The 26,016-nt window shown below is 41.5% G+C and overlaps 1 protein-coding gene across 3 annotated transcripts in view; it reads left to right on the top strand.

Annotated features, from left to right (window-relative positions):
* Positions 1-26,016, top strand: part of OSBPL10 (oxysterol binding protein like 10) — a 286,393-nt gene that overhangs the window by 135,082 nt on the left and 125,295 nt on the right. For 2 of the 3 annotated variants that reach the window (XM_076005962.1, XM_012769171.3), the window contains exon 4: positions 8,551-8,742. The exons of the other annotated variant lie outside the window; for it this stretch is intronic. In XM_076005962.1, coding sequence (XP_075862077.1) covers positions 8,551-8,742 — 192 coding nt within the window. The remainder of the gene's footprint in view (positions 1-8,550; positions 8,743-26,016) is intronic. 3 annotated transcript variants of the gene reach the window in all.

Below are 26,016 nucleotides of genomic sequence, written 5' to 3'. Positions count from 1 at the left end.
CCCCTCCCCAAGGCCCTACCTCCTAGTGGTATCACCTTGGGGGTAGGATTTCAATATGTGGATTTTGGGGGAGGGGGCACAAACATTTAGACCACAGTGTGCATGTGTGTGCACTTGTGTGTTTGTGTGTGTGTATTTACGTTGTGGCTTTGTTAATATCTGTGCTGGTAGAGCGACTCCTTCCCCTTTGATCACCTTTTCGAAGTTAACTTGGCCCTTCACAAACCTTTATTCTTCTGTTTATATATTAGCGTAAATTTGTTGAGTTGCTCAAACAAAGTCCCATTGGAATTTTTATTAGAATAATTATAAAGTAATTGAGGGAGAGCTGACATCTTTGCAACATTAAGTTGTCACCGTAGGTGTATTTTCGTTTACCTGGTAGGTGTATTTTCATTTTCTCCATTCTTCATTGATTTCTTTTCATAGATTTAAACTTTTTTCTCTGTAAAGGTCTCATGTACTCCTTATTGGGTTAATACCTATACATCATAGTTTTTATTGCTATTGTGGATGATACCTTATTTTCTATTATATTTTCTGGTTGGGAATGCTATTAGCATTTCTAAATTCATCATTATCTGGCAACATTGCTGTATTCAATAGTGTTCTTTCTTTTTATTTTTTAGAGGCAGAGTCTCATTCTGTTGCCCAGGCTGCAGTGCAGTGCAGTGGCACAATCATAGCTCATTGCAACCTTGAACTCTTGGGCTCTCTTTTTATTTTTATAAAATAATCACATCCACAGTAAGTGGCACTTTTTATTCCTTCCCTTCCCATCTTTCTGCCCTTTTTTTCTTGCTCTATTTTGTTGGCTAGTGCTTCCAGTAAACAGTGATAGTGGAATCCTTATCTTGTTTCTAATACTAAGAGGAATAAAGCTAAAATTTCTATAGTAAGTATTATGGTTGCTCTAGGTTTTTGGTATATTGCTTCATTAAGGGAACTTCTTTCTATTCCTTGTTTTCTCATTTTTTTTCTATTAAAATGGCCATTTGGCATTAAAAAGTCTCGGTGTCATGTTACTTATAAGACACACAAAATTCTTTGAGGGTTTGTAGTTTCAAGAGGATCTAGTGTACAATTGCCCTGCATACAAAGGGGAGACAGAGAGACAGAGAGAGACAGAGAAAGAGAAAGAATGTGTGTTTATGATGATAGGTGATTGGGTTGAAGTTTTATGTAAGATAAGAAATTACCTTTTCTCCTTTCTATCAACTATTTTAATGTCTGCCATGTGTTAGACACTATTTTAGATGACTAGGTCCTTGTTTAGTGAGAAAGGCCAACTAGAGGGACTGAATCTCCAATCAGGCTTTAAATTTTTTTAGTTGAGTCTCCAATGAGACTTGTAATTTACTTTTGTGTGGTTCATTTACCTTTTGGGGTCTGTAGTTTTTAGGTCTCTTAAAGAAAAGGGCTAGACTAGAATCAAGTCTGAGGTACCTTCTAGCTCTAAAATTCTATAGTTCCAAAGCATGAAAAATACAGGGAATTGGTGGGCTTGGTCAGCAGGAAGAGGAGTCTTTCATGGTTTCAGAATAAAGCATGCAAAAGGAGTGCTGATACTTGGCATTGCAAAGTCCCAAGCAAATGGTGTGGATGGAAGATGCAAAGCCGAGGAGGGCGGGAGGTTTCGAGATCACACGTGACCACTTCTGGTGGGTCTGGGGGAAATGGAGAGAAAAGAGTGTGTGATACAAGGGCACAAGACCAATGCTTTTGGTGGAGCTGGGACCTTCCAGCTTGAGCTGGAGATAGCCAAGGGATTCTAGAGCAAATTGGGTTACCTGTGAGAGAAGAGTCAGCAGGATTTATTTGGGTAGGTGGGGAAGAGGGCTGAAAATGGCAGGAGAAAAAGCAAGCTAAAAATGTCAAGTTTTCTTTCCCTCCATTTGCAGGAAATGGAATACATGCATTTGCTTGTGATAATTTTTCAGAAATCTTGTATTTGCATGTGTAATCATTGATTTGGGACAGTATGTTTAGAAGCAGGCTAGAGATTGCCTCTCTGAAAGAACTACTATTTTTCCCTTTGTGCACACATTTGCATGCATTTGTATTGAGATCGAGAATGTATTGGTATAAAGTTAGTGGAAAATATTTAAGGTATGTTAAAGATTTACAGATGACAATGGAAGAAATTTCTTAGGCTTGGTAGCTTAAAGTTGAAACTCCTATTTCTGGAAGAAAACATGAATTTGGAAAAGTAGTGAGAGCTAAAATAATTTTAAAAAGTTAATTATGGACATGAACTTGGAAAATATCCCAGTTTTAAAAATTTGATTTCTACTTTAGTTTTGTTTTAAGCTTGAGATAATGGACAATTTAAAAAAAAAGAAAAAACAAACAAAAGGCAGGGCAAATGAGAAGGTCATTGTGAAGCTATTAAGCAGAATACTGGAATGGATTCATTTAAAACAAACAGTCCACATTTTATGCAGATGCTGACTATCAGAAAAATGAAATTCTGAACAATTTCGAAGGCCCTCAATGTGCTATTTTAAAAACTGTTAAGCTTTCCCTTTTTTCTTGATTTTTTGGGGTATGGTTACTTTTGGAAGAAAAGGAATACATCACAATTTTTATGCTTAGCTTTCACATATTTAGAAATGGCACATTATTTTCTTTTTTATAACTAGAAGAGAGAAGAAATGTCATGAAATGGTTTTAGTTGGTGAAATTTGGTCTTCAAAACATATAACCAGACTGGTTTGATTTTTTTTTTTTCTGCATCCCTTGGCCTATTTTTTTCCGAAATAATTGTCTTTCCCCCCTCCCCCCTTGCTATGAAAGAATTCAAGGAAATGAGGAAAATAGGCTATAAATTAAATGTCATTTGAATGCTATTACAATTAGTTGATGCTCAGAAATTTTCTGTTGCAGAAGTGGTTGCTACAAATGTATATTTAAGATATTTATACACCCTTATTCCTTTTCAACCTTTTAATTCCAGCTTAGCAATTATAAACTTTTGATACATGTTTTAAGAGGTTTTCAGGACCAGCTCATGATCTTTTCTATTTAATATTTGGGACTTTGTATTTTATTGCAAATATTAAGGGGAATTGTCCATTACTTATTTAAACTAACTCTTTACTTTTACTACCCAGGTAGCATTGGAGTAATACATAGGGACTATGCTTTCTGTAATAGATGGGTTTCTGAAAATGCAAAATTATATTTTTTACTGTTGTTTTTGTTTTTAGAGTCAGGGTGACTGTCTTGCCTGGGCTGGAGTTCAATGGTGCGATCATAGCTCACTGTAACCATGAACTCCTGAGCTCAAACAATCCTCCCACCTCAGCCTCCCTTGTAGCTGGGACTACAGGCACATGCTGATTTTTTAAGTTTTTGTAGAGACGAAGTCTCCCTGTGTTACCCAGGCTGGTCTCCGACTCCTGGCCTCAAGCGATGTTCTTGCCTCAGCCTCCCGAAGTGCTGGGATTACGGGCATGAACCACCATGCCTGGCGTAAATCATATTTTAAGTGCATTTTTTACTTTGAGGCAAATGGTGTTTTAGTAATTAGGATGATTAACTCTTTATCTTTCCTTTTTAAATCTAAGGAAATCTTAAGGCCTCTTGAATCAAAATGGCCATATACTTGACTCGGGAATCACTTAACATTCATTCACCAATAGTGGTGCTTGAAGACCTCATTTTCATTAATTTAATAATGATGACATTTACTGCATGCTTCCTATGTGACATATACTTTCTTACGTACCTTTTCTCAGTCCATTTCCCAACAATCCAATGAGGGTAGTCAATATTAAATTTTTAAAATGAAAATACCCACTCTACTAGGGTATACAGCTTGCAAGTGGCAGAGGGCAGATCTGAACTCAGGCAGTTGACTTGAAAAGGTGTGCTCCTAACCATTCCCCCACACTGTCTCACAGCACTAGGATGGTACAGAAGGCTTTAGAGGGTTCAGTGTCTCTTGCTTTAACCCTTCTCACACTAGATTTCTATCTCTTGGGCTTGTTGCGTGGTTCCCTTGATTGGACATATTCTTTCCAGTGATTCCTCTCCCTTTCCAACTGTGCCTTTCCTTGATGCCCGTTTTGGCCAGTAGATACAAAGAGTGTGTGTGTGTCTTGTCCCTTCTTTGCAACCTTAGGGAATTTAGGAATCCGGTGAGAATGTAGGGAAAGAGCAGGAGGTCTGAGTGATTGCACGTAGAATGCTGGACAGGCTCTGAGTGTCGGCGCTTTGTCTGACCTGCTCCTCACACTCTTTTATTACTGTCACCCGGTCATCAGCCAGGCACCTACTGAGGGGGGAGGGGGCAAGAGGAGCAGCCAGAAAGGATGAAGAAACTGGTATCCTTAACTCAGAATTAACACAGATGGTACACTTGGCATTTCTAGTCGCCCCCATTGAAGTAAATATTTAGAACAAAAACCTGCCATGTTGTTCCTCAGACTCTGTTAATATTTTATTTTAAATTAGTAGCAAAGATAGGTTTTTGTGACATTGAAGCATAATTTTAAAACAAAACCTGGTGATTTCAGACAGGCTGCATTTGGGGAAGACAGCCTGCTCATTTCTGGTGGTGGCAATTTGCCGCCTTTTTTTTTTTTGCCTTTTCTCCTGATACCTGATTACCTATGGGATTTACCAAGAGTGAGACTTTTTTTTTTTTTTTCCTCACATTTACCCTGAGAGGAGGCATGGGTGTGAATTAAACTGTGAGAATCCCACAGTTAATGGAAAATTAAGGGTTTTTGAACTCAAATTTACTGCTGCTGAATTCGAATGACGGACAGCCACTAAGTAATGATCGTGGGGTTAGACATCCACAGTGGAATAATTTGGTTCCTGGGTGAATTTCTTGATTTATTGCCATTCGTGGTGATATCGCTACAGGCAAAGGCGTCTATTGCTGGTGCTGTCTTCCTCTCTCGTTGCAATGCATCCTCATTGCTACTCGCAATTTAGAAGAGTATATGTGTGTGTTTCCCCTGCAATCTTGATATTTAACTGCTGTAACAAATTAAATACCATGTAAGTATTTAATTATATTTTGGGCTTTTTGATCCTATAGAAAATAGGGAGAAGGTCAGTGACTACTTACGATTTCGTGCTAAGCAACTTAACATTTTAAAAATCAATAAGGCCTTCATTGATCAAGTTTTGAGTGATATAAAGAAAGAAGCAAACTTTGGCCATGCAGCTCCTGCCTGTGAGGCACTGTGCTAAGCATTTTATGGGCATGATCTAATTTAATCTTCGTGATGGCTTTTAAGGGTCAATATTGTTATTTCTCTTTTAAAGATTAGGAAATTGATGCTTAATGAGAAAGCTTAAATAACTCACGGAAGGTCACATGGCTTAGAAGCTAGGCGAGCTGGGGAGGAGGGGCAGGGGAATGAAACTTATCTTGTCTGGCTTCAAAGCCCAGTGAAAAATCTGCCTTTTCTTGGATTGAGATAAGCCTCTCAAACAATCAAAATGTATTTCAGTGGACTCCTAATGCTTAGGCAAATTTACTATTATTAAAGGATTAAAGAAATAGCCTGTTTCCCCCTCCACATTCCAAGTGAAGGAATTGAAGCTGAAAGGAGGTGATTGTTCACTGTGATCCAGATATATGTAATTTTTAGACCACACATTTCTCCAGTCACCTATATGTGAGGTTATTTAAAAGCAATACGCTGCTTCCCATCTTTGTCTATATTCCTATTCATGGCAAATCCCCACAACTTCTACAAGCTACTGTGGTATTTCAGGGCAACCCAAAGTTCTGGTTTCTGTCCCATCGGTTCCCACCCCACTCCCCAGTCCCTTGGTGCTTTGTTAAATGACGGATCATTGACTTTTAGAGCCATGCCTGTTACCCGATGCCTGAGGCTAAGACTGCTTGGACACCCAGACTGTCTGGGCTGCTGTGTGTTCCACTGCCTTGTCACTTACCCTCCCAAATCCTACTCAGGCTTTAGGTCCTTCACCTTCAGAATGTCCTACTGTGATGAGATCAGCTCTCATTCATCTTTTTTTGCCCCTCACTTCTTTGGTATTTTCTAGCTCTATTGCCAAATTAGCACCTTGTTATGTACGGCCTTACTTTTTAAGTGTGTGCGTATGTGCGTGTCTACCAGTCTGTCTCTGTATCCATGTGTCTTACGTCCCCAGCAATATTATGAGCATCTCTAGTGAAAAATTGTCTCATACATCTTGTGTTTCTCCTTGACACTACACAGGATATATTTTTCTAGGCACATAGTAGGTCTTCAGTAAATACTTGATCATTTGAACAGCAGAAATTGGCGTGATTCCGACATATCCTCTGGCTGCCTTTTCTCAAGCAGAAATGAAGTGTAGGAACAATCTGAATGTAAATTTTAGGCAGAATTAAAAATTTTTGAGTAGGGAATACATTCACATGTTTCAAAATGAATGAGTATAAAAAACTATCCAGTGAAGAATCTCCCTCCTACGTTCCTGCCCTTCCGTTCCCTGCTTCTCTATAAATAATCAGCCACTTTATTAGTTTTATGCGTATCCTTCTAGAGTGTTTTTGTTTTAAACAAATAATTCCCAAGAAATTTAAAATAACAATAAAATACTTATTTCCCACATGTTAGAAAATATCATATTTTTTTCATACTACAGAACAATTCTACACCTTGCTTTTTTCAGTTAATTATATAGCTAAGAGATTTTTCCAGATCAGCTCACAAAGACCTTTCTCATTATTCTCTTACAGCTTGGTGGTATTCCATTATGTAGGTGTACTGTAATTATTTAATCTCTCCCACACTGATGGGCATTTGGGTTGTTTCCTGTCCTCTGCCATTAAACATACTGCTGCAGTGACTAACAGGGACATATGGCATTTCACCTGGGTGCAGGTATATCTGGAGGATGTGTTTCCTGATGGGATTTCTGGGACCCAGGGAAATGTGTTTGTAACCGTGACAGGTCTGCCAGATTGTCCTCCTCAGGGGTTTTGTCACCTTTTACGTCCACAAACCCATTTCTCTGTGGCCTTGTTGACAGATTGTGTATTCAAACTTCTGAATTTTTGCCAATCTGGTGGGTGGAAAGATGGTGTCTAGTTTGAATCTATGTGTATCTTAGAGTATAGTTGAGCATATTTTCATATGGTTTAAGTATGAAATTTTAAGTATGAAATCTATTTATGTTATTTGTGAACTGTCCATATCTTGGCTCATTTTAATAAGAGGTTGCAGTTCTACATTTTTCCTAGTTTATTTTTTGGCTTTGGTGGTGGATGGTAGTAGGGTTTTTTGGTTTATTTCCTTTCGAAAGTTTTCAGTTTTGAGCAGGGGAGAAGTTTTCAATTTTTAGGTAATCAGATTTATCCAGCTTTTCTTTTATGGCTTTTGGGTTTCAAAGTGTTAGGCCTTCCCTACTCCATGGCTACATATTTTCTTCTAGTGTTGCTTTTTATTCTTAAATCTTTGCTCCATTTGGGGTCTGTGATCTGAGACATGACTCCAACTCTGTTTTTCAGACAGCTGCCCAGTTATCCCAACACCATTTATTGAAAAATTATCTCCACTGACTTGAAATGCCATCTGTATGATAAATTAGATTGTTATTTGGATTATATATTATTATAGGATAAAATGTACACATTGGACTAACAAATGGGGATTAACTGGTAGATAACTTAGTTCATTCATGCAGGAAACATTTATTAAGCACTTAATAAATTAAATAATTATTATACACCAGACCTTGGGGATATAAAGCTGAGTGTGAAAATATCCTTTAAGAAAGTAGCTGGGGCCGGGCGTGGTGGCTCACGCCTGTAATCCTAGCACTTTGGGAGGCCGAGGCGGGCGGATTGCTCAAGGTCAGGAGTTCGAAACCAGCCTGAGCGAGACCCCGTCTCTACCAAAAATAGAAATAAATTAATTGACCAACTAAAAATATATATACAAAAAAAAAAAATTAGCTGGGCATGGTGGCGCATGCCTGTAGTCCCAGCTACTTGGGAGGCTGAGGCAGTAGGATCGCTGAGCCCCAGAGATTGAGGTTGCTGTGAGCCAGGCTGATGCCACGGCACTCACTCTAGCCTGGGCGACAAAGTGAGACTGTGTCTCAAAGAAAAAAAGAAAGTAGCTGGGCAATGAGTGGGATCTCAATGCAGTGGATTAAGAGCAGCAGAGAGGCCAAGAAAGCCAGCGAGAGGCTTCACAGAGCAGAGCTCACCCAGCTTAGTGTTGACGGTTCAACAGAAGTTGGCCCATCAGGAGGGGAAGGGTGTTCTAGGAAGAGGAGATAAAAAATACAAAGGTAGGAACCCAGGAAAGCCCGTGGTCTTGGGGGTTGGGGGTAGAGGTTCTTGACCATAGGAGACACAATTGGAAATGAGACCAGAAGGACATCAAATAGAACTTGTCTTGGGTTTTGTGGGATTCGGGCATGCGGTGGTTTTCTGCCCACCCATTATCCCTCCATCCCTCTAAACAGACGAAGGGGAAAGATTAAGAGGTCCAAATTTAATGGAAGCCAACACGTAGTTGCTTTCTGTGGGTCAGTTGTTGAGTTGACACCTGTTGCTTATTCTAGAGTACTCCAAGCTCCCGGAGCCGAAGTCTCACTTTGCTCCCCCATGGAACACCCAATTCTGCGTCTCCCTGTAGCCAGAGACACCTCAGTGCGGGGGCCCCCGGTGTTGTCACAATCACGCATCACAAGTCGCCTGCAGCCGCCCGAAGAGCCAAGAGTCAGTATTCCGGCCAGCTTCACGAAGTCAGAGAGGTAGGCTTTGCTCTCCTACTAGCTTAAGTGGCCCATGGGAGTTGGGGGCTGTGACCGTCGCTCTGCCAACTCTTCCTCTGTGCCATCGTGTTTCTCAAAGAGAGGACTAGCAGCAAACCTCCCAGCGACACCATCATAACAATCCCTCCTGGTTTAAACAAAAAAAATAGTTTCTGTCTCTTAGGTGAAGCAAGTTGTTAGGAGACCTCTGTCAGAGCTCAGGAAGCAGAGAAAGCAAGCCTACACACACCCAGATGGAAATGGAAGTGCAGTCAGTTAAAGTCTCCATGCCCATAGCAAAGACTACACTAAACTCCATGGATGCTCAGGAAATAATTTTGGGTGTTTTGAAACCCAGGCAGCGTTAGACCCAACGCTGCTTCCTGATTCCCCTCTGTTCTGCCCTGCTTTACTTTCCTCCTCCTCTCTGCCACAGACGCTGAGTGCTGGGAAGTGAAAAGGCACTCTCCTTGAAGTCAGAAAACTCTGCTGTTTAGGAGCCAGTCTTTTAACAGCTCTGAGCCTCAGTTTCTACCGTAAAATGGAGATAAAACAGGTTTTGCCAGCTTCTTGGGGGGAAAAATGAGGGCCACTTGTGAATTATGCCCAGGACTAAGCTCTTTCACTGTTCTTAGAAGAGTGACATGAGGTTACATGCTGTTTTCACTTTTGATACACTGGGAAGTCATCAGTTTGGGGATCCCAGAGCCTTAGTGTTCACGTCATCCTTTGCAACTATAATGGAAACAGACCGCCTGAAATTAATGATGTTGGTCTTCGTTGTCTAACTTGTGTTGAGTGCTGAGGTTTTTGCCCTGATGCTGCCCCATGTACAGACCGGCACGTTGTCCTGAAGGTAGCAGGGCCCTTCCTTCGTGTCACACAGGAGAATGGGACTCTTAGATGAGCATGCATCTTATTTTTTAAATATCACGAGCCAGGCAGTGCTCTGTTAGTTCTGCTCTGGCCCAGGGCAGACAATCTAAAATCTTCTGAATCAAATATATAGATACATAGGAAAGATCTTTTTTTTCTTGCTAGATTTTTTACATGTCTATACTCTATATTGCTTTATAAAGAAAAAGTGCAGAGTCAGAATTCTATTTTAATTTTAAGGTAGAATATTTACTTGGAAATAGTCACCCTAATGTGTAAAAAAGTAAGAAAAACAGTGGATATTAGCTTACTTTTGTTATATTGGTTGACATGATGAACGATTGTGCACACATATATATTGCTTTTTGTTTCTCATAGCACTTTTCCAAACCATTCTATTTTGGAAGATTTTCAAATATACACAAAATAGAACTGTATAATGAATCATGCACCCATCACCCAACTTCAACAATTCCAACTTTCTATTCTTGTTTCATATTTTATTTCCTCTCGTCACTTTATTTTTCTTGCTAGAGTATTTTAAAGAAATGTTAAACATTGTATGATTTTATCATCCAGTGAATGAGTTAGTATTTATCTAACAGGAAGTTTTATAAGGGAGGGTATATCCTTTTATTCTTTGCTAGAAATGTTACCAAAATATCATTATTTTTTAAAAGTTAGATTATTTTCTGAGTATACAAGTGATATGTTCATGATAGAGAATTTAGAAAAGACAGAAAGGTACAAGAGAAATTTTAAAAATCACCTACAATTTGGTCATTGTCGATATTTCAAGGTATTGCTTTCCAATTTTCAAAATTGGTATCATACTATTGCAGAAATTTGAAAGGACCACTAATATTCCCATCAAAATTGCATAATCATTGAAGGAAAATTTTAGATCTTTCGGTCAGGGTGAGTCAAGTAGCCTAGTATTTTCAATGAATTCATTATAACAGTAACTTTTTATAAAACTTACCATCATCTTTTTTTAATGTAGACTTTATTGAAGATTATTTTACAAGTCTTTTGAGACTATAAACTTAAAAAAAGGCAGTTGAAAGTTCATGGCATTTTAAGAATTCTCTTTATTTCTATTATAATGAATCTCTGTTAAATCTAATAATGATAAGAACCCTATCTGTATGGGGAAAAAATGGAGTACTTGTGTTTAGTGAGTAGTGACCTAAATAAAAGTTGAGGTACTTTAACTTGATTTTTAGTAGCATTTAATTTAATATAATGCCAAACCTTTTCTATTTCCATTTAAAAAGAACTCAGGTTTTTAAAAGAATAAAAGTATGTTCTTTGGGTATGTGTATATAAGGATATCTAAAATTATGTAAAATATATGATGCATGTACACATTGCAAAAAAAGTATAAAGAAAATCAAAATTACCCATAATCCTACCTCCCTGCAGATTACCACTTTCAACCTTTTGATGAATTTACTTGGGGATTTTTCTCCATATATGTTATAGATCTAGATATGTAAAAATTATATAGTATAATATAAACTTTATAAAAGATTACATATGTGCTTTTTTTCTTTGTCATATTGTTTTCTCTCTATGGGGGGGGAACTACTGAAATTTCCTATGGAGTTCCATGAAATGGAAAATAATTAGGTGAAATGTCTCCATAGCCACTTTGATAAGTCTTTTGTACTCCTGGGTGACAATGTATCTCTTCAGGTAATTATTCTTATACATAAATGACCTTTCTTACTAAAAATTAATTTTAAGTAAGATTGTTGGGCTGTAAGTGCCAAACTGGCAGTTGAGAGAATTTTAGGGTGCTAAACTCCTCTGGAAAGTGCTGAAAGTTTCTGTTCTTGGATGTCGTGTCCACCTTCACTCCTGATTGGAGGGAGAGTAGCTGTTTTGTGTCATTTGTCATTTTATAACGTGGACAGATCCACTTTGGGAACTATCTGAGCAAATTTTACTCCCATCGAAAAGTTCTGCAGTTATTAATTTCAGAGTATAAAGGCCTCTGCCTTAAGATTGCACTGTATTTATCTGTGAAATAACTAGAAGAAAATGGAATAGCATTTTTAACCCAGCTGTGCAGGGGAGATAAACTCATGACCACTGAAGCAATGGAGAAAAACCATCACACACAAGACTGATGTTGCCTGAATATCAGGAGAATAAAAGAAAAATAGCCCAGCCAAAGGCAATAGAATAAAAATATTAAATGGAATGCCACAGCATGAGTGAAAATAATGGGACAGCTTAAAAGATCAAATGGTTATCATCCAAACTATAAAGAATTGAGATACCAAAGGTCAGAACCCAATGTCATCTCTGGACTAGTTAGGAGACATGAGCGTAGGGAATTGAGAGGTGATATCATGAGGAACAGGCATATCCTCACTAGCGGTTCAAGGAATGAAAACGAAGACCACTTTGTCTATGAAATTATCAAATTTAATTATAGCCCATTATCGGTTGGGGTGTTAAGTGTCAGCGTTGCTGCATGTTGTCTTTTTGCTACAATCTGGTGATGTGTAATAACTAAACATAAAACAAAACTGTGCATTGCCATTTACCCATCTATTCCCTGTTGGGAACTGTACCCTGAGGAAACAATTTATGGAATTGAGGATAGGAGAAAAGTAAGTTAATTTGGATAAAGCTATGGTACTTATAAAGTCATAGGTCCAATACAAAATATTTTGGGAATGACTAAGAAAACAATGGTACGTTTAAGATATTGAATTACTACATAGCAATTTAAGATAAAACTCATGCCAGTATTATTACTGCATGGGCATGTATGTGCATAATAACCAAGAAAATCATAATATAGAATAATATGCACACATTGGATCCTATGTCCATTTTGATAAACTCCTAGTTTTTTTAAAACAGTTGTTCCCAGAATTTTGGATTTAATTTGCAAACTGAGGTTTAGAAATAGAATTATGGGAGCAACATAGTATTGCAAATTTTTATTTTACCCAGCAAAGGCATTTTTAAAACACAGTCACAATCTGTGGTTACCACTGTCTTCTAAAGCACATTTTAATACCTCTCCACGAAAGAAATATAATCTCAGAATAAAGGATCATTCATTGCATTTACTAAGTTAAATTTTATGTAAAACATATTGGCTGGACGTGGTGGATCATGCCTGTAATCCTAGCACTCAGGGAGGCCGAGACAGGAGAATAGCTTGAGGTCAGGAGTCTGAGAACAGCCTCAGCAAAAGTGAGACCCCGTCTCTACTAAAAATAGAAGGAAATTAGCTGGACAACTAAAAATATATAGAAAAAATTAGCCGGGCATGATGGCACATGCCTGTAGTCCCAGCTTCTTGGGAGGCTGCGGCAGGAGGATCGCTTGAGCCCAGGAGTTTGAGGTTGCAGTGAGCTAGGCTGACGCCACGGCACTCTAGCCCAGGGAACAGAGCAAGACTTTGTCTTGGGACCAAAAAAGAAAAGAAAAGAAAAGAAAAACATGCTGCGTTTTCCTTGATTTTAATATTTTTTCTTGGACTGGAAGAATTCTTCATGGATTGTTCACAGCTTGTGGATCTGTGTTTGTTTGTTTGTTTATTTATTCATTTTTGAGTCAGAGTCTCACTTTGTTGCCCAGGCTAGAGTGAGTGCCGTGGCGTCAGCCTAGCTCACAGCAACCTCAAACTCCTGGGCTCAAGCAATCCTTCTGCCTCAGCCTCCCGAGTAGCTGGGACTACAGGCATGCGCCACCATGCCCGGCTAATTTTTTCTATATCTATTAGTTGGCCAATTAATTTCTTTCTATTTATAGTAGAGACGGGGTCTCGCTCTTGCTCGGGCTGGTTTTGAACTCCTGACCTTGAATGATCCTCCTGCCTCGGCCTCCCAGAGTGCTAGGATGACAGGCGTGAGCCACCGCGCCCGGCCTGGATCTGTGTTTAAACCACTGGTTACTACTGAAGTTTTAACTTCAGAAAAGTCAGCCCCAGGTTGTCTTCTTCCTTGCCATTGCCAGTCTCTCTTTTAGTTCCCATCTTACTCTGTCTCTGGGAAGCCACCTTCCTAAATGGAAGCATTTTATTATATTACTGCTATTAAAAACAAAACAAGACACAAACCTTTTGGATTCCCTGCTCTGCACAGGAAAAAGGTCAAGCTTTTCCACCTGGCCAGTGGGGCTGACCTTCTGCAGTCTGCACTCTTGCCTCCCCAGCCTTCAGGGCTCTTCCTTGTCCCCACGGACACTTACTACCTCCAGAACGCTGTCCCCTGATGGAAATGTGCGGTACCTTTGCTCTCCGCTAGGGTAGCCACTAATGACATGGGGCTGATGCGCTCCCGAAATGTGCATAGTCTAAATGAAGGTGTACTGCAAATGTAAAAAAAAGCATGTTAGATTTCAAAAACTTGGTATTAATACTAAACAAGGTCAAATAGCTCCTTAATAATGTTTTTTAATATTGATAACATGTGGAAATATTTTCTGTCTATTCAGTTAAATATATTACAATTCATTGCACCTGTTTCTTCCTACTTTTTTTATTACTTTTAAAAATTATTTCTTTTTTTGTTTTGTTTTTTGAGAAGGGGGTCTTGCTGTGTTGCCTAGGCTGGCTTTGAACTCCTGGGCTTAAGTGGTCCTCCCACCTCAGCCTCTTGGGTAGCCCAGACTACAGGCATGTGCCACCATGCCTGGTTATTTTCTACCTTTTTAAATGTGCTTACTAGAAAATTTAAATTTATGTGTATGCTTCACATATGTGGGTTGGATTATATTTCTCTTGGACAGCACTGCCCTGGACTGTGGGCTTGCTCACTCATTCACTCCTCCATTCATTCCGCAAGTATTCATAGAGCCCCCTCTATGTGCCTGACACTGGATTTTTATGTTAAGGGCCACATCTTATTCATCTTCACACCTTCCTTCCAACTCTAGTATGATCGCTGGGCATGCCCGTTGAACAAATTGGTTTAAGAACCCATTCTCTTGCCGCTAGAGCTCTTTAAAAGTGGAATGTGAGCCAGACGCTATGGATCATGCCTATAATCCCAGCACTTTGGGAGGCAGAGGCAGGAGGATCACTTGAGCCCAGGAGTTCAAGACCAGCCTGGTCTCAAACATAATGAGACCGTGTCTCTACAAAAAAATTTTGTAGAAATTTTTTCTGAATTGAAAAATAGAAAAATTAGCTGGGTGTAGTGGTGTGCACCTGTAGTTCCAGCTACTTGGGAGGCTGAGGTGGGAACATTGCTTGAGCTCAGAAGTTTGAGGTTGCAGTGAGCTATCATGATGCCATTGCATTTTAGCCTGGGTGACAGAGAGAGATCCTGTCTCTATTAAAAAAAAAAAAAGGCCAGGTGTGGTGGCTCACACCTGTAATCCTAGCACTCTGGGAGGCTGAGGCGGGCGGATTGCTCGAGGTCAGGAGTTCGAAACCAGCCTGAACAAGAGCGAGACCCCGTCTCTACTATAAATAGAAAGAAATTAATTGGCCAACTAAAAATATACATAAAAAAAATTAGCCGGGCATGGTGGCGCATGCCTTTAGTCCCAGCTACTTGGGAGGCTGAGGCAGGAGGATTGCTTGAGCCCAGGAGATTGAGGTTGCTGTGGGCTAGGCTGACGCCACGGCACTCACTCTAGCCTGAGCAACAAAGTGAGACTCTGTCTCAAAAAAAAAAAGAAAGGTGGAATGTGGAAGAGTTCAAGAGTTCCTTGGGTAACTATGTGGATCAGATAAAAGAGAGGAGAAACCTGGTGATTGGTGGAGGGCTGTCAGGTATTCATTTACTCGGTCTTTTCTGACACACAGAGTTGGGTGGGTGTACATCTATCAATAAGTGACTATGTGACTTAGGCAGGGGGAAGTGCCAATAGTGTGAGCCTCTGAATGTACCACTGGAATTATTTCATAAATAGAATCTAATATATTTTTAAAAATTAATATGATCCTCTCTGCTGTTTAAGCATATAATGAACGAAATGTATATGGTCTTGAATATATTTTAATTTTCATTAATTAATTTCTGTTTTAACTCTTATTTCTACTTCATTATAACCAGTTTTGATGTGGCTCATATTTAAATAGACACAAATTCAATTGCTACAAGTACAGTGTTATTTTTAAGAAATTCTTGTTTGCTAGATGGTTTCTGAAAGATAATAACCGTAATACGTGTTCGTACAGGGGATGGGTAGTGGTGTCTTTAATACTGAATGCTTTTTTTTAGCTGTGACATTTGAGACTTTAAAAAAAAATACACTTAATTCAGTAGGGAAACTTAGTCTGTATTCTGTAGCTTGACAAGGGAACAGGTCACGCCGTTGAATTGTAATGGCTGTGTGTGAAGCATAAATACTGATTTAGTTAAGCTTCCAATGACAATTTATTGGCAAATGGAAATTATCGTTCTCTTAAACTTTTTTTTATTGTTAAATATTTTGCTTCCAGGCATACCCACTCTTTTGAAGAGAAAGCTGTTTGCTGCACTGGTTTGTACTGTGGAGAGAAACCGTGTTAAGGCTATGTCATTTAATATGGTCTTCAATAAACCTTTCACAGACTATAATATGTGGAGGAGATGTGTGTTTATGTGGTTCCAGCTATGTGACTTTATATGTGTTTCTTCATGTAATTGCAGTGTCATGTTTACTTAATGCACATGCATAGGGAAGATCCTTTCATTAAGTTGCCATCTTTATAAATGGATATTGACTCAGTATTCTCTCCCTTCAAGATAATTTGGTTTGATCCCGGTACACGTGGATCTAGCAAATGCCTGGGTAGAGACCTTGATTAATGTGCAGCCATTGTTATAGATGCAGTAACTGTAAACTATCACCCCGCCAAATTTTATTAGCTGATCAATTTTAAGGTAGTGATCTTGTACCGGCAGCGTTGAATGCAGACCATGCCATCACCAGGGAAACCGAATTTAGGGTGTAAACTGCATTTATCCTTTGTGTGAACAGAATGATTGTTTTTAAAATGCCCTAAATGAATTCTCCGGTGCACTTTTTTGGATAAATGATAACAAGTATAACCGTCGTATGTATTTTTAGTAGCAATTCGCCGTCTCTCAAAATAAGTCAGCTCCAGACTTCAGTTTCCACAAATTGTTATGTGGAATTAGTTAATAGCAGTGGTTTCCACATGTTTCTAAAGCAGTAGAGTGGATTGTTTTTGAATAAAAATATGACAGATCCTTACTAAGTAAAAGCAGGTAAAAGTGATGTTTCATTAGTGCAGATTTACTTTAGAAAGGAAAATGGGCATTTCTTGCACATGAAGCAAGTTGCCTGGGATAGAGAGGATTCGTGACCACCCTTGCAATCCCTGATCAGCCTCTGCATCTGTGTCATTGGGAACAGACACGTGTGTGGTCTGAGGAACACCTTGGGGATCCTCTGAGAGCACAGCTTGAGAGTCACTTCATTTGGGCGTCAACTAACAGCATTTCAGGTGAACAACAACAAAAGCAAGACGCTGAGATTCCCCCGTCAATCTTCAACTCGTTGCCTGTCCAGCTATTGCCCTGGTGGCAGGATGCTCTGGCGTGGGCTCAGCCTGCTGGGGGTACAGAGGGGGAGGGTGTGGAAGGTACCGGAGGCCAGAGCAGGATTAATCACAAAAGACATTACTGCCTGGTGTCCTGGAAAAACTAAGTGTTCGTAATTTTCTGATCCTTAGCATACATATTCTTTACTTTGTCAAAAGGTAGATTCCAGCCCAGCTGGTGATGGTGTAAATCCCTCTTTCCCTACTCTTATCCCTTGCTCATGCCGAGTTCCTCCCGGAACCCTCACTTGATTCCCTGGCAGCCTCCTTTTGGTCATTATCTTGTGACACTTGGAAATTGGGCCTTTGTTTGTTTACCTGTTTGTTGTCTGACCCCTCTTCTGCCCTCCATCTAGAGGTGTTTTCTGTTTAACCTGTTTATTTCCAAGCCCTCAGCACAGCGCCCAGCACGTTGGTGCTCAGTAAGAATCTGAGTAAAAGAGTGGGTTCCTACAAAGGGGATTATAACCGCTGAGAAACACGTCTCTCTCTATATATGGTTAAAAAAGCCGTGATGAGGAAGGAGTTTCTCACCCTGCAGCATGTTCTTAGGAGTTTTGATCGCAAGCGCAATGGGTGCTGAGGACCAGCCATATTATATATTTATGGGGGCCACCTGCCACTGTGTTCTAGGCATGCCTAGGTACTACTACTCTTAGTATACTTTATACCTACTTACACGTTTAGCAAGTATTTCTTTATGTTATAATTATTTTAAAAAATCTCCCCACTAGTTTATAAGCTCCTTTCTCAAAGGCATGGCTTCATGGATAATAATAGCTACTCTTACATGAACAATAATATGTCATCCTTGTTGTGATCCTATTGCGTGCTGGGTTCTGAGCTCCATGCTTTACTTGTGTTATCCTCAAGTCAGCCCTGTGAGGTACGTACTGTTATTGTCTCTCTTTTACAGACGGGAAACCGAAGTATAAAGAGGTCAAGGCAAAGAGAGGTGAAGCGGCCAGGGGTCAGGTGTAGAAACAGACCGTGGGAGATGTATATTAAGAGTTACTGCAAGGAATTGGCTTCCTGATTTTGGGGGCTGCTTAGGTCCTGGATCTGTAGAGCAGACATGGAGGTGACAGTCTAGAGACAGGATTTCTGCCTTAAGCAAGCCTCGGCACTGTGCTTAAGGCCTTTCAGTCAAATCAGTCCCACCCAGGTTATCTAGGAACTCTCTGTTATTTTAAAAACTGATTATGAACTTTATTCACATCTACAAAATACCTCAAAGAAACATTGCCAGGAGTTAGCTACGCTCCCAGCATAAACGGGTCCCTTGGCAGGGTCATTGCAAGGGATATGGAAATAATTGAAATAGAGAATAAAGAAATAATAGACACAGAGACAAAAGTATAGTTTGTAAACGTGGGGGAGCCAGGGGGTCCTCCAGCATTCCTGTGAGCTGTGAGGCTATGAGTGAAGTCCTGCATCAGTATTTATCAGTGCAGTGATCAGTTGCCAGTGGTTACAGATTTATATAACAACAGATAGTTAGTTTAGGTTTTAAGTCTCCCCCAAAGCTTCTAGAGATCCCTTAATTAAGGGATCTATCTATGTGAGCAAATGGTTATAGAATTTTTCTAAGATAAACTTCTAAGTCCTAAGATAAAATTATCACTTAGCAGAGAGACTAAACAGAAATATCGAGCCTATATATTTCTCTATCTAGTTTCTCGTTGATTGACACAAGAGGTCAGGAGTGAAGGAAGAACTGTCCTTTAGGCCAGTTGTCTCTAGCTGCAGGTGACTGACAGATGGGCATTCTTTGATCAGTTCTCGACCTGTGACCACATACCGAGCCTTGTCTTACAGAGGCATCAGGGTCAAGCCTACAGGTCTGAGACAGTATCTCCATGCAAAATGCTCCCAATCAGTGAGATGCCCTCCTGAGGCGAGGCCGCTTTGGATCTGTGAACTAACACATTCACATATTCTTTCAAGGCAAAGCCCTGCAAAACCCCTGAAGTCTTTTATGTCTCTTTATAGGCCAACAAAACATCTAGATGTGTGTTTTATTAAGTAACTGGGGACCATCGTTTGGACAAATTGATACAGCAAAAAAGACACCCTGAGAGGTCACACATGTATGAGGTGGTTGATTCTGGCCCAGGGAATTTGACGTCCCAGCCCACGAGGACAGACAGACACCAGATATCACATCCCAGGTGCCAAGTCCTGAGCTGGGGGCCGGAGGCAGAGGCTGCCAGGATGGTGGCTGTCTGGACGGTGGCTGTCCTTGTTCTCCTGCAGGTGCGGATAGGACTCTGTGTCTCTGTACCCCAGATGCCTGCATGGCCCCTGCAGACATGGCGTGTGGAGTGCCCCAAGAAGGACTTGAATCTATTCGCTTGAGTGAGTCACCAGAACTCAGCACTTTTTAGGTAGAAAGATCAGTGACCTCAGCATCAGTCTGTGGGCAAGTGCCATCCGTTTCTTGTATGTAAAGTGGAAATAATAAACAATAGGAGCAGACGTGCCCAGCAGAGTGTAGCACAGAACAGGTGCCCTAGCAGAGGATCGGAGATGCCCCCGACTTGTCAAGTTGACGTTCGAAGGATGGAAATGTCTCAAAGCTGCCGCGGTCCCCTCCTGGTTTGTCAGCCTGGGTGGGCCAGAAGTGGGGAGGGGGCGTGGAAGGGGTGGCCTCTGCAAGAGAAGCCGTCTCCATCGTCCTCCTATGGGGAGCCGTGTCCCCAGCTCTGTCAAAGGTCTGCTTGAGCTGGGGAGCCACTCCCCTGCCCTGTACCCTGCGTAGGTGTGTCCTGTCTGCCCTCCTTGAAAACATGGACCTCCCATCCCAGCAACTGTGCACTTGGCAAAATGTGGGGGTCTGTGTAGGACACGCTGTGCTTTGTCCCCGAGAGTGTCCGCCGGTGGCACGAGCGGCATCTCGGAAGTCTCTGAAGACCTCCCACCCTAGTCACTTGTGATTTATAAAGGGGGGTGGTGGCAATTGTGAGCAGCTCACTGAGTTTTGTACCTTGTGACTCCACTAACCTGACCAAAGCTGATCAGACCACCTGTCGCTCGTCCTCCAGCTTGGCCACCGGACTTTGAGATGGTCTCAAGTGGAAACTCCATGCAGGAGGGCCACCGACGTGGAACAAGAATGATGGCCCCTTGTGGAGCATGAGTGGGGAGCAAGCAGAGGCCGGGAGGTGGAGAAGATGATTGCTGTCATCACCTGAGTCACAGACGGGTAGGGAGAGGCAGAGAGCCACGTGCACCATGCTGGCCAGAGTTCTCTAGAGACACAGAACCAACAGGGCCAAGTGGGGTGTGTGGATACACACACACACACACACACACACACACACAAAATGATGGATTTAGGAAATTGGTCCATGCGGTTATGGAGGCTGGCAAGTCCAAAACCTGCAGGGTGGGCCGGGAGGCTGCAGCCCCAGGGAAGAGGTGGTATTGCAGTTCAGGTCCCAGGGTGTCTGCCGGCAGGACTGCCTCTTGCTTGAGAGGAGGTCAGTCTTTTGTTCCAGTCAGGCCTTCAGCAGACGGGAGAGGGCCACCCACGTTACGGACAGCAATCTGCTTTATGCAAAGGCCACCGACTTAAATATTAATCTCATCCCAAAATGCCATCACAGAAACATTCAGAATAATGCTTGACCAAATACCTGGGCACCGTGGCCCAGCCAAGGTGCCACATAAAGTTACACATCACAAGCATCCTGGGCTGTCTTGTTGCCCCTTGTATCTGTCCCCTGGGGTCCCCGAGAGCTCATTTCTGGAAAGCTAAGGGAGTCCGACCAGCACCGATCAAACCATACTTGGTTTTTGCACACTCAGCGTGGGGCCAGAGCTGGTCTCTGATATAGGGGGTGGGATGACGTGTGCAGCCTGGCTCTGTCCAGGGACTGGATCATCTAGGGGCTTGCTTAAACTAACATGAAAATTATCTGCTGCTCCTGTAATTAACTGCAATAAGAACTCATCGGGGAGCGAGGCTGGTGTGGGCAGGCCGTCCCTTCAGGTACGCCTGCTCCCTCTGGGCTCCACAAGTCACTGAGACCCCTGGAAGAGTCGCCCCCGATTCGGCATCCATGGCAGACTGAATTTGTGCCTTTCAGACTTTCTGCCCTATAATTAGAATATTGCTGAACATCTGTCTCTCCTTTCTCTGGCTCACAGGAGATTCATGGTTCAGGCGCCTTTGAAGCTTTGTGCTCAGAAGGAAGCTGAGTGGCAAGTTATTTTATATCATAGTTCTGTGACATGAAACGCTGTTCTACCTGTTTCTACTTCATGTGGCGATTTAACGCAAGGAGCCTTCCCACAAGTGCTCTAAGACATATTGCGAAGCTTGAGCAAGCGGATGTGGAGAGAAGCTGGCCAAGTTCATCCTGCGCTGCTCGAGCTACCCTTGGTTACCTGTGTCTTGTGATCTTGGTGACATCTGCAGAGGATGTTAGGTTTTTTTTTTTTTAACCCCTAGAATTAGGGGCTAATTCTAGTATTTCAAGATGCAACAGAAATTCTTCCTCATTTAGAACCCAGTCATTTTGTTCTGCTTTCAGGAGGAGCCGGGCACGTTGGCTGTTCCCCTCACGCCCCCGTTGGATGCTCAGCATTATATAGCTGCAGGTTAAATCAGTAGTTCCCCTTCTCTTCCACTTCTCTGCACCCCCTGCCGGGACTGTAACCCTCTTAATGCTTGATCTGAATATTCTCTGGCTCTTCCTTTTTAAGGTGTGACATCTTTTGTGTCTACTTTTATGTTAGAGGCTGAGCATCAGAAGCTGCCCTTTATCTATTGCTGTAAAACAAAGCATCCCAGACTTGACAGCTTAACACTATAACAGTCATTTATTTTGCTTAGAAGTGGGCAGTTTGGGCAGCGTGTGGCCAAGTAGGACAGCTTTTCTTTGTGCCAGGGTGTCTGGGGCTTCCTGTGGGCTTCCTGGGGGCAGACACGGCATGTCCCTGTCCCCACGTAGACTCTCCAGTATGGGGTGTCAGATCTCTCACATGGCTGCCCAGGACTTCAAGAACAAATGTTCCGGGGACAGAGAATAGAAGTTGCTAGTTTCTTTCTTTTCTTTTCTTTTCTTTCTTTTTCTTTTTTCTTTTTTTTTTTTTTTGAGACAGAGTCTCACTCTATTGCCCAGGCTAGAGTGCTGTGGCATCAGCCTAGCTCACAGCAACCTCAAACTGCTGGGCTCAGGCGATACTCCTGCCTCAGCCTCCCGAGCAGCTGGGACTATAGGCATGCGCCACCATGCCCGGCTAGTTTTTTCTCTCTCTATATTTTTTAGTTGGTCAATTAATTTCTTTCTGTTTTTAGTAGAGACGGGGTCTCACTCTTGCTCAGGCTGGTTTCGAACTCCTGACCTTGAACGATCCTCCCTCCTCGACCTTCCAGAAGGCTAGGATTATAGGCGTGAGCCACTGCGTGAGCAAAGAAGTTGCTAGTTTCTTAAAACCTGGGCCTGGAAACTCATACACTGTCACTTCTGCCACATTTTATGGCTTGCACAGCAGAGAACCCACCCAGATTCAAGGGGAGGGCACAGAGACCTACCAAATGGCAAGAGTAGCAAAGAATCTGTGGCTGTGTTTGATCTACCAAGTAAGCCATTTTTATGCCTTTTGCTTCCTTGATGTGGAGCCTGGATTCATTTCTTAGGGCTGCCACAGCAGAGCACCACAAACTAGCTTAAAATAACAGGAATTTATCCTCCCACAGTTCTGGAGGCTGGAAGTCTGAAATCAAGGTGCTGGCAAGGTTAGGTCCTGCTAGAAAGTCTCAGGGGGCTGTGTTGCTTGCCCCTCTCCCAGCTGCTGGTGATCGCCGGCAATCTGTCACGTTCCCTGGCTCTGGTTTCTGGCTCCTTTGTCACGTGGCACTCTCCCCGTGTGTGTCTGTCTCTGTCCCTCCTCCTCTTGTAAGGCTACCAGTTCCTGGGTATAGGGCCCACTCTAGTCCAGCGTGACTTCATTTTAACGAGTGACATCTGCAGAGGTCCTATTTCCAAATAAGGTCACGTTCTCAGGTTCCGGTGGGCTTGAATTTTGAGGGGCTATACAACTCAGTACAGACCAGTTTGGAGTTCTTTTGCATCACGGTACTAGAAGATTAGTTTTCCATTTTTTAGTTTGTGTTCATGATGTAGTACAAAGAGCTACTGTGTGCGTGCACCAAGCTCTTGGGTTTGTTTTTCGGCGTGGAAGACCTGGCGTGGAATCACAGCATGTCAGCTGTCACTGTCGGGCTGCCTGGCCCTCTGTGGCTACAGAAGTAGCCTAGTCCTGCGGGAATTTGTCAGTCAGGGGGAGAGTCTGCCCTACCCTCTCTGCCCTTTGCTCTAAGGTGCGACAGGCGTTAAAGATAGGCTGGGGACAGGACCAGGCTCGCTCTCAGAGATTCTGGCTCAGGCTTATTTAAGCCTTAGGTAGAGACGAGGCCCAATGTGTGCACTCTGCACACCCCTGCTTTGTTATAATTTTTCACTTGGGCAGTAGAGCTCAGTATGGAGACATATACCTAAGGAAAGCTCATACTGAATGCCAGCATGTCTTCCTGAGTCCTCGCGCTGTGAAGTGGACTTCGTTCCCATTGTACAGATGAGAACACTGAGGCTTCTGTGCTGGAATTTTCACCCTGGAGCCTCCTCTTTTAACAAGGCGCACACAAAACCATATGCGCACGTTCCTTGTCCCCACCCTCACCCCATTTTGCCTCTATTTCTTGATAGCGTAGGGATGGGAATAGTGCTTGCAGCATTAGCCACGGATACCTTATTTAACATGTAATCTCCAGGTTGTAGTTGGCGTTAAAGTTTTAATTTCTGTAGCTTTGACTTGCATTGACACTTTATCTTATGTGTCATTTTACAGAGAAAAACAAACAAACTCTGCTTATGCAGGAGATAACAAATGAATAACTGTATGCTCTAAGTCAGGGTGGAGAACCATGAAACATGGCAGCCCGTGAGCTGTCATGTGACCCTTGGACGAGCCATCTGACCTTTGCCCCCACCTGCGAAATGAAGGCTGGGTCACCAGCTCAAAGATGCTTTTATTATCTTTAATCAGAACTCGATGTCTCTGTATGATTTCTCTCTAAAGGTTATTCTTCCTCCCGCTACTTTCATTCTTTGATGAATATTTTCCCCATTTAAGTATATAATCTTAAAATAGATCTGCAAAGAAACATTCCTGGATTTTTATTTTCATAGAGATTCTTTATAACATATCACTTATTCCTTATATTGGAGAGATTTTGATGTAAAACACATACTATGCGATTTATACTGGTTGTCTAGTAGAGATGAAATAAGAATCATAAGAGTGAACAAAAACTCCTCTATATTTAAGAGAATATAGAGGAGAAAAATAGAACTTACATCATTTTAGTATAGATTTTTATCTCTAACATAAAAATAATTGTCCTTCTGACATACTATTGGGGAAATTATTCCCTTTTTTGCCTATTGTATAACTGTTCCAGCATTCCTCTGGAATAAACATCTATCATCTTAACACTCAGGAGATGAGAAGGTGAGGTGAAGATTTCTCACTGACAGAGAAATTATCACAGTAAGGCATGTTATTTAACTAACATTTGGGCACATAAATCACAGCAGTGATACTTCATAATTACACAGCACCTTTCATTTGAGATTCTAAAAAGAATTTATAGACAATAGTATTAAATTCTATATTTGAAGTATATTGATGGTGATAATTTCAGAACCAGAATTTGGATGTGGGCAAAAGTCCCATCCAGCCCTGCGTGGGGAGGTCAATAATTGCCTGCTATCATAATCTGGCCAGGTAAGATTTGGAGTTACTTTTGTTCAGAGGTAACTTATGTGTTAACTCTACTTCTTTAAGCTAGTTAGACTGTGTTTTTTTTTTAGACAGAGTCTTCCTCTGTTGCCCGGGCTAGAGTGCTATGGCATCAGCCTAGCTCACAGCAACCTCAAACTCCTGGGCTCAGGCGATCCTTGTGCCTCAGCCTCTGGAGTAGCTGGGACTACAGGCATGCACCACCATGCCTGGCTAATTTTTTCTATATATTTTTAGTTGGCCAATTAATTTCTCTCCATTTTTAGTAGAGATGGGGTCTTGCTGTTGCTCAGGCTGGTTTCGAACTCCTGACCTTGAGTGATCTGCCCGCCTTGGCCTCCCAGAGTGTTAGGATTTCAGGCGTGAGCCACCGCGCCCGGCCCAAGTTAGACTTCTGAATTGTTAATACACACACACTGGACCAGATTTAGAAGATACACGTATAATGATATGTATGTAGCGATATGTTCTGGCCACATGGTCTCTCTGACCAAAGGCAACCGCTGTTACCAGCTTCTTACGTCTTCTGTCCATGAATCAGTATCTATTTGTCTATATGTTGTATTCTATTTATATATACAGACATGTGTGTATGTGTGTCTACATTTTTAAAAAATAGTTTGCTTTTTAAAAATACCAACTGTAGTATCTTAAACACATTGTTATGTATTTGTTCTATCGTGTTTTTTTTTTTTTTTTTCACTTTTAAACCAGTCTTTAATTTTTCAATTCAGGTGTAAGAAGACATATATATGCACACACACACAAACATACTAATTCAAGGAATCAAAAATGTAGAGTATAAACATGTACAGCAGACACTTATTTCATGTTTTTAAAAACTTATTCTAAAAGAATTTCATAATTTACATGTAAAAGAAAAAAATCATTGTCACTTACAATTCTATTTCCCTTTGAAGTAGTCTCATCAAATTACATTTCCTGAAACTCCAATAGAAAGCATAAAACCATTCTCTTAGTTATGGCAAGGGGTGGAGTACTCATTGGTGACCAAAATCTAGTGACATTTTTATATTCTCCACCATACTCTTAAACTA

This window comes from Microcebus murinus, chromosome 1 (genome assembly GCF_040939455.1).
Source record: "Microcebus murinus isolate Inina chromosome 1, M.murinus_Inina_mat1.0, whole genome shotgun sequence".
NCBI classification, from domain to species: Eukaryota; Metazoa; Chordata; class Mammalia; order Primates; family Cheirogaleidae; genus Microcebus; species Microcebus murinus.
Note: the sequence above shows the minus strand (reverse complement) of the source record. Positions and strands in the feature narration are given on the sequence as shown.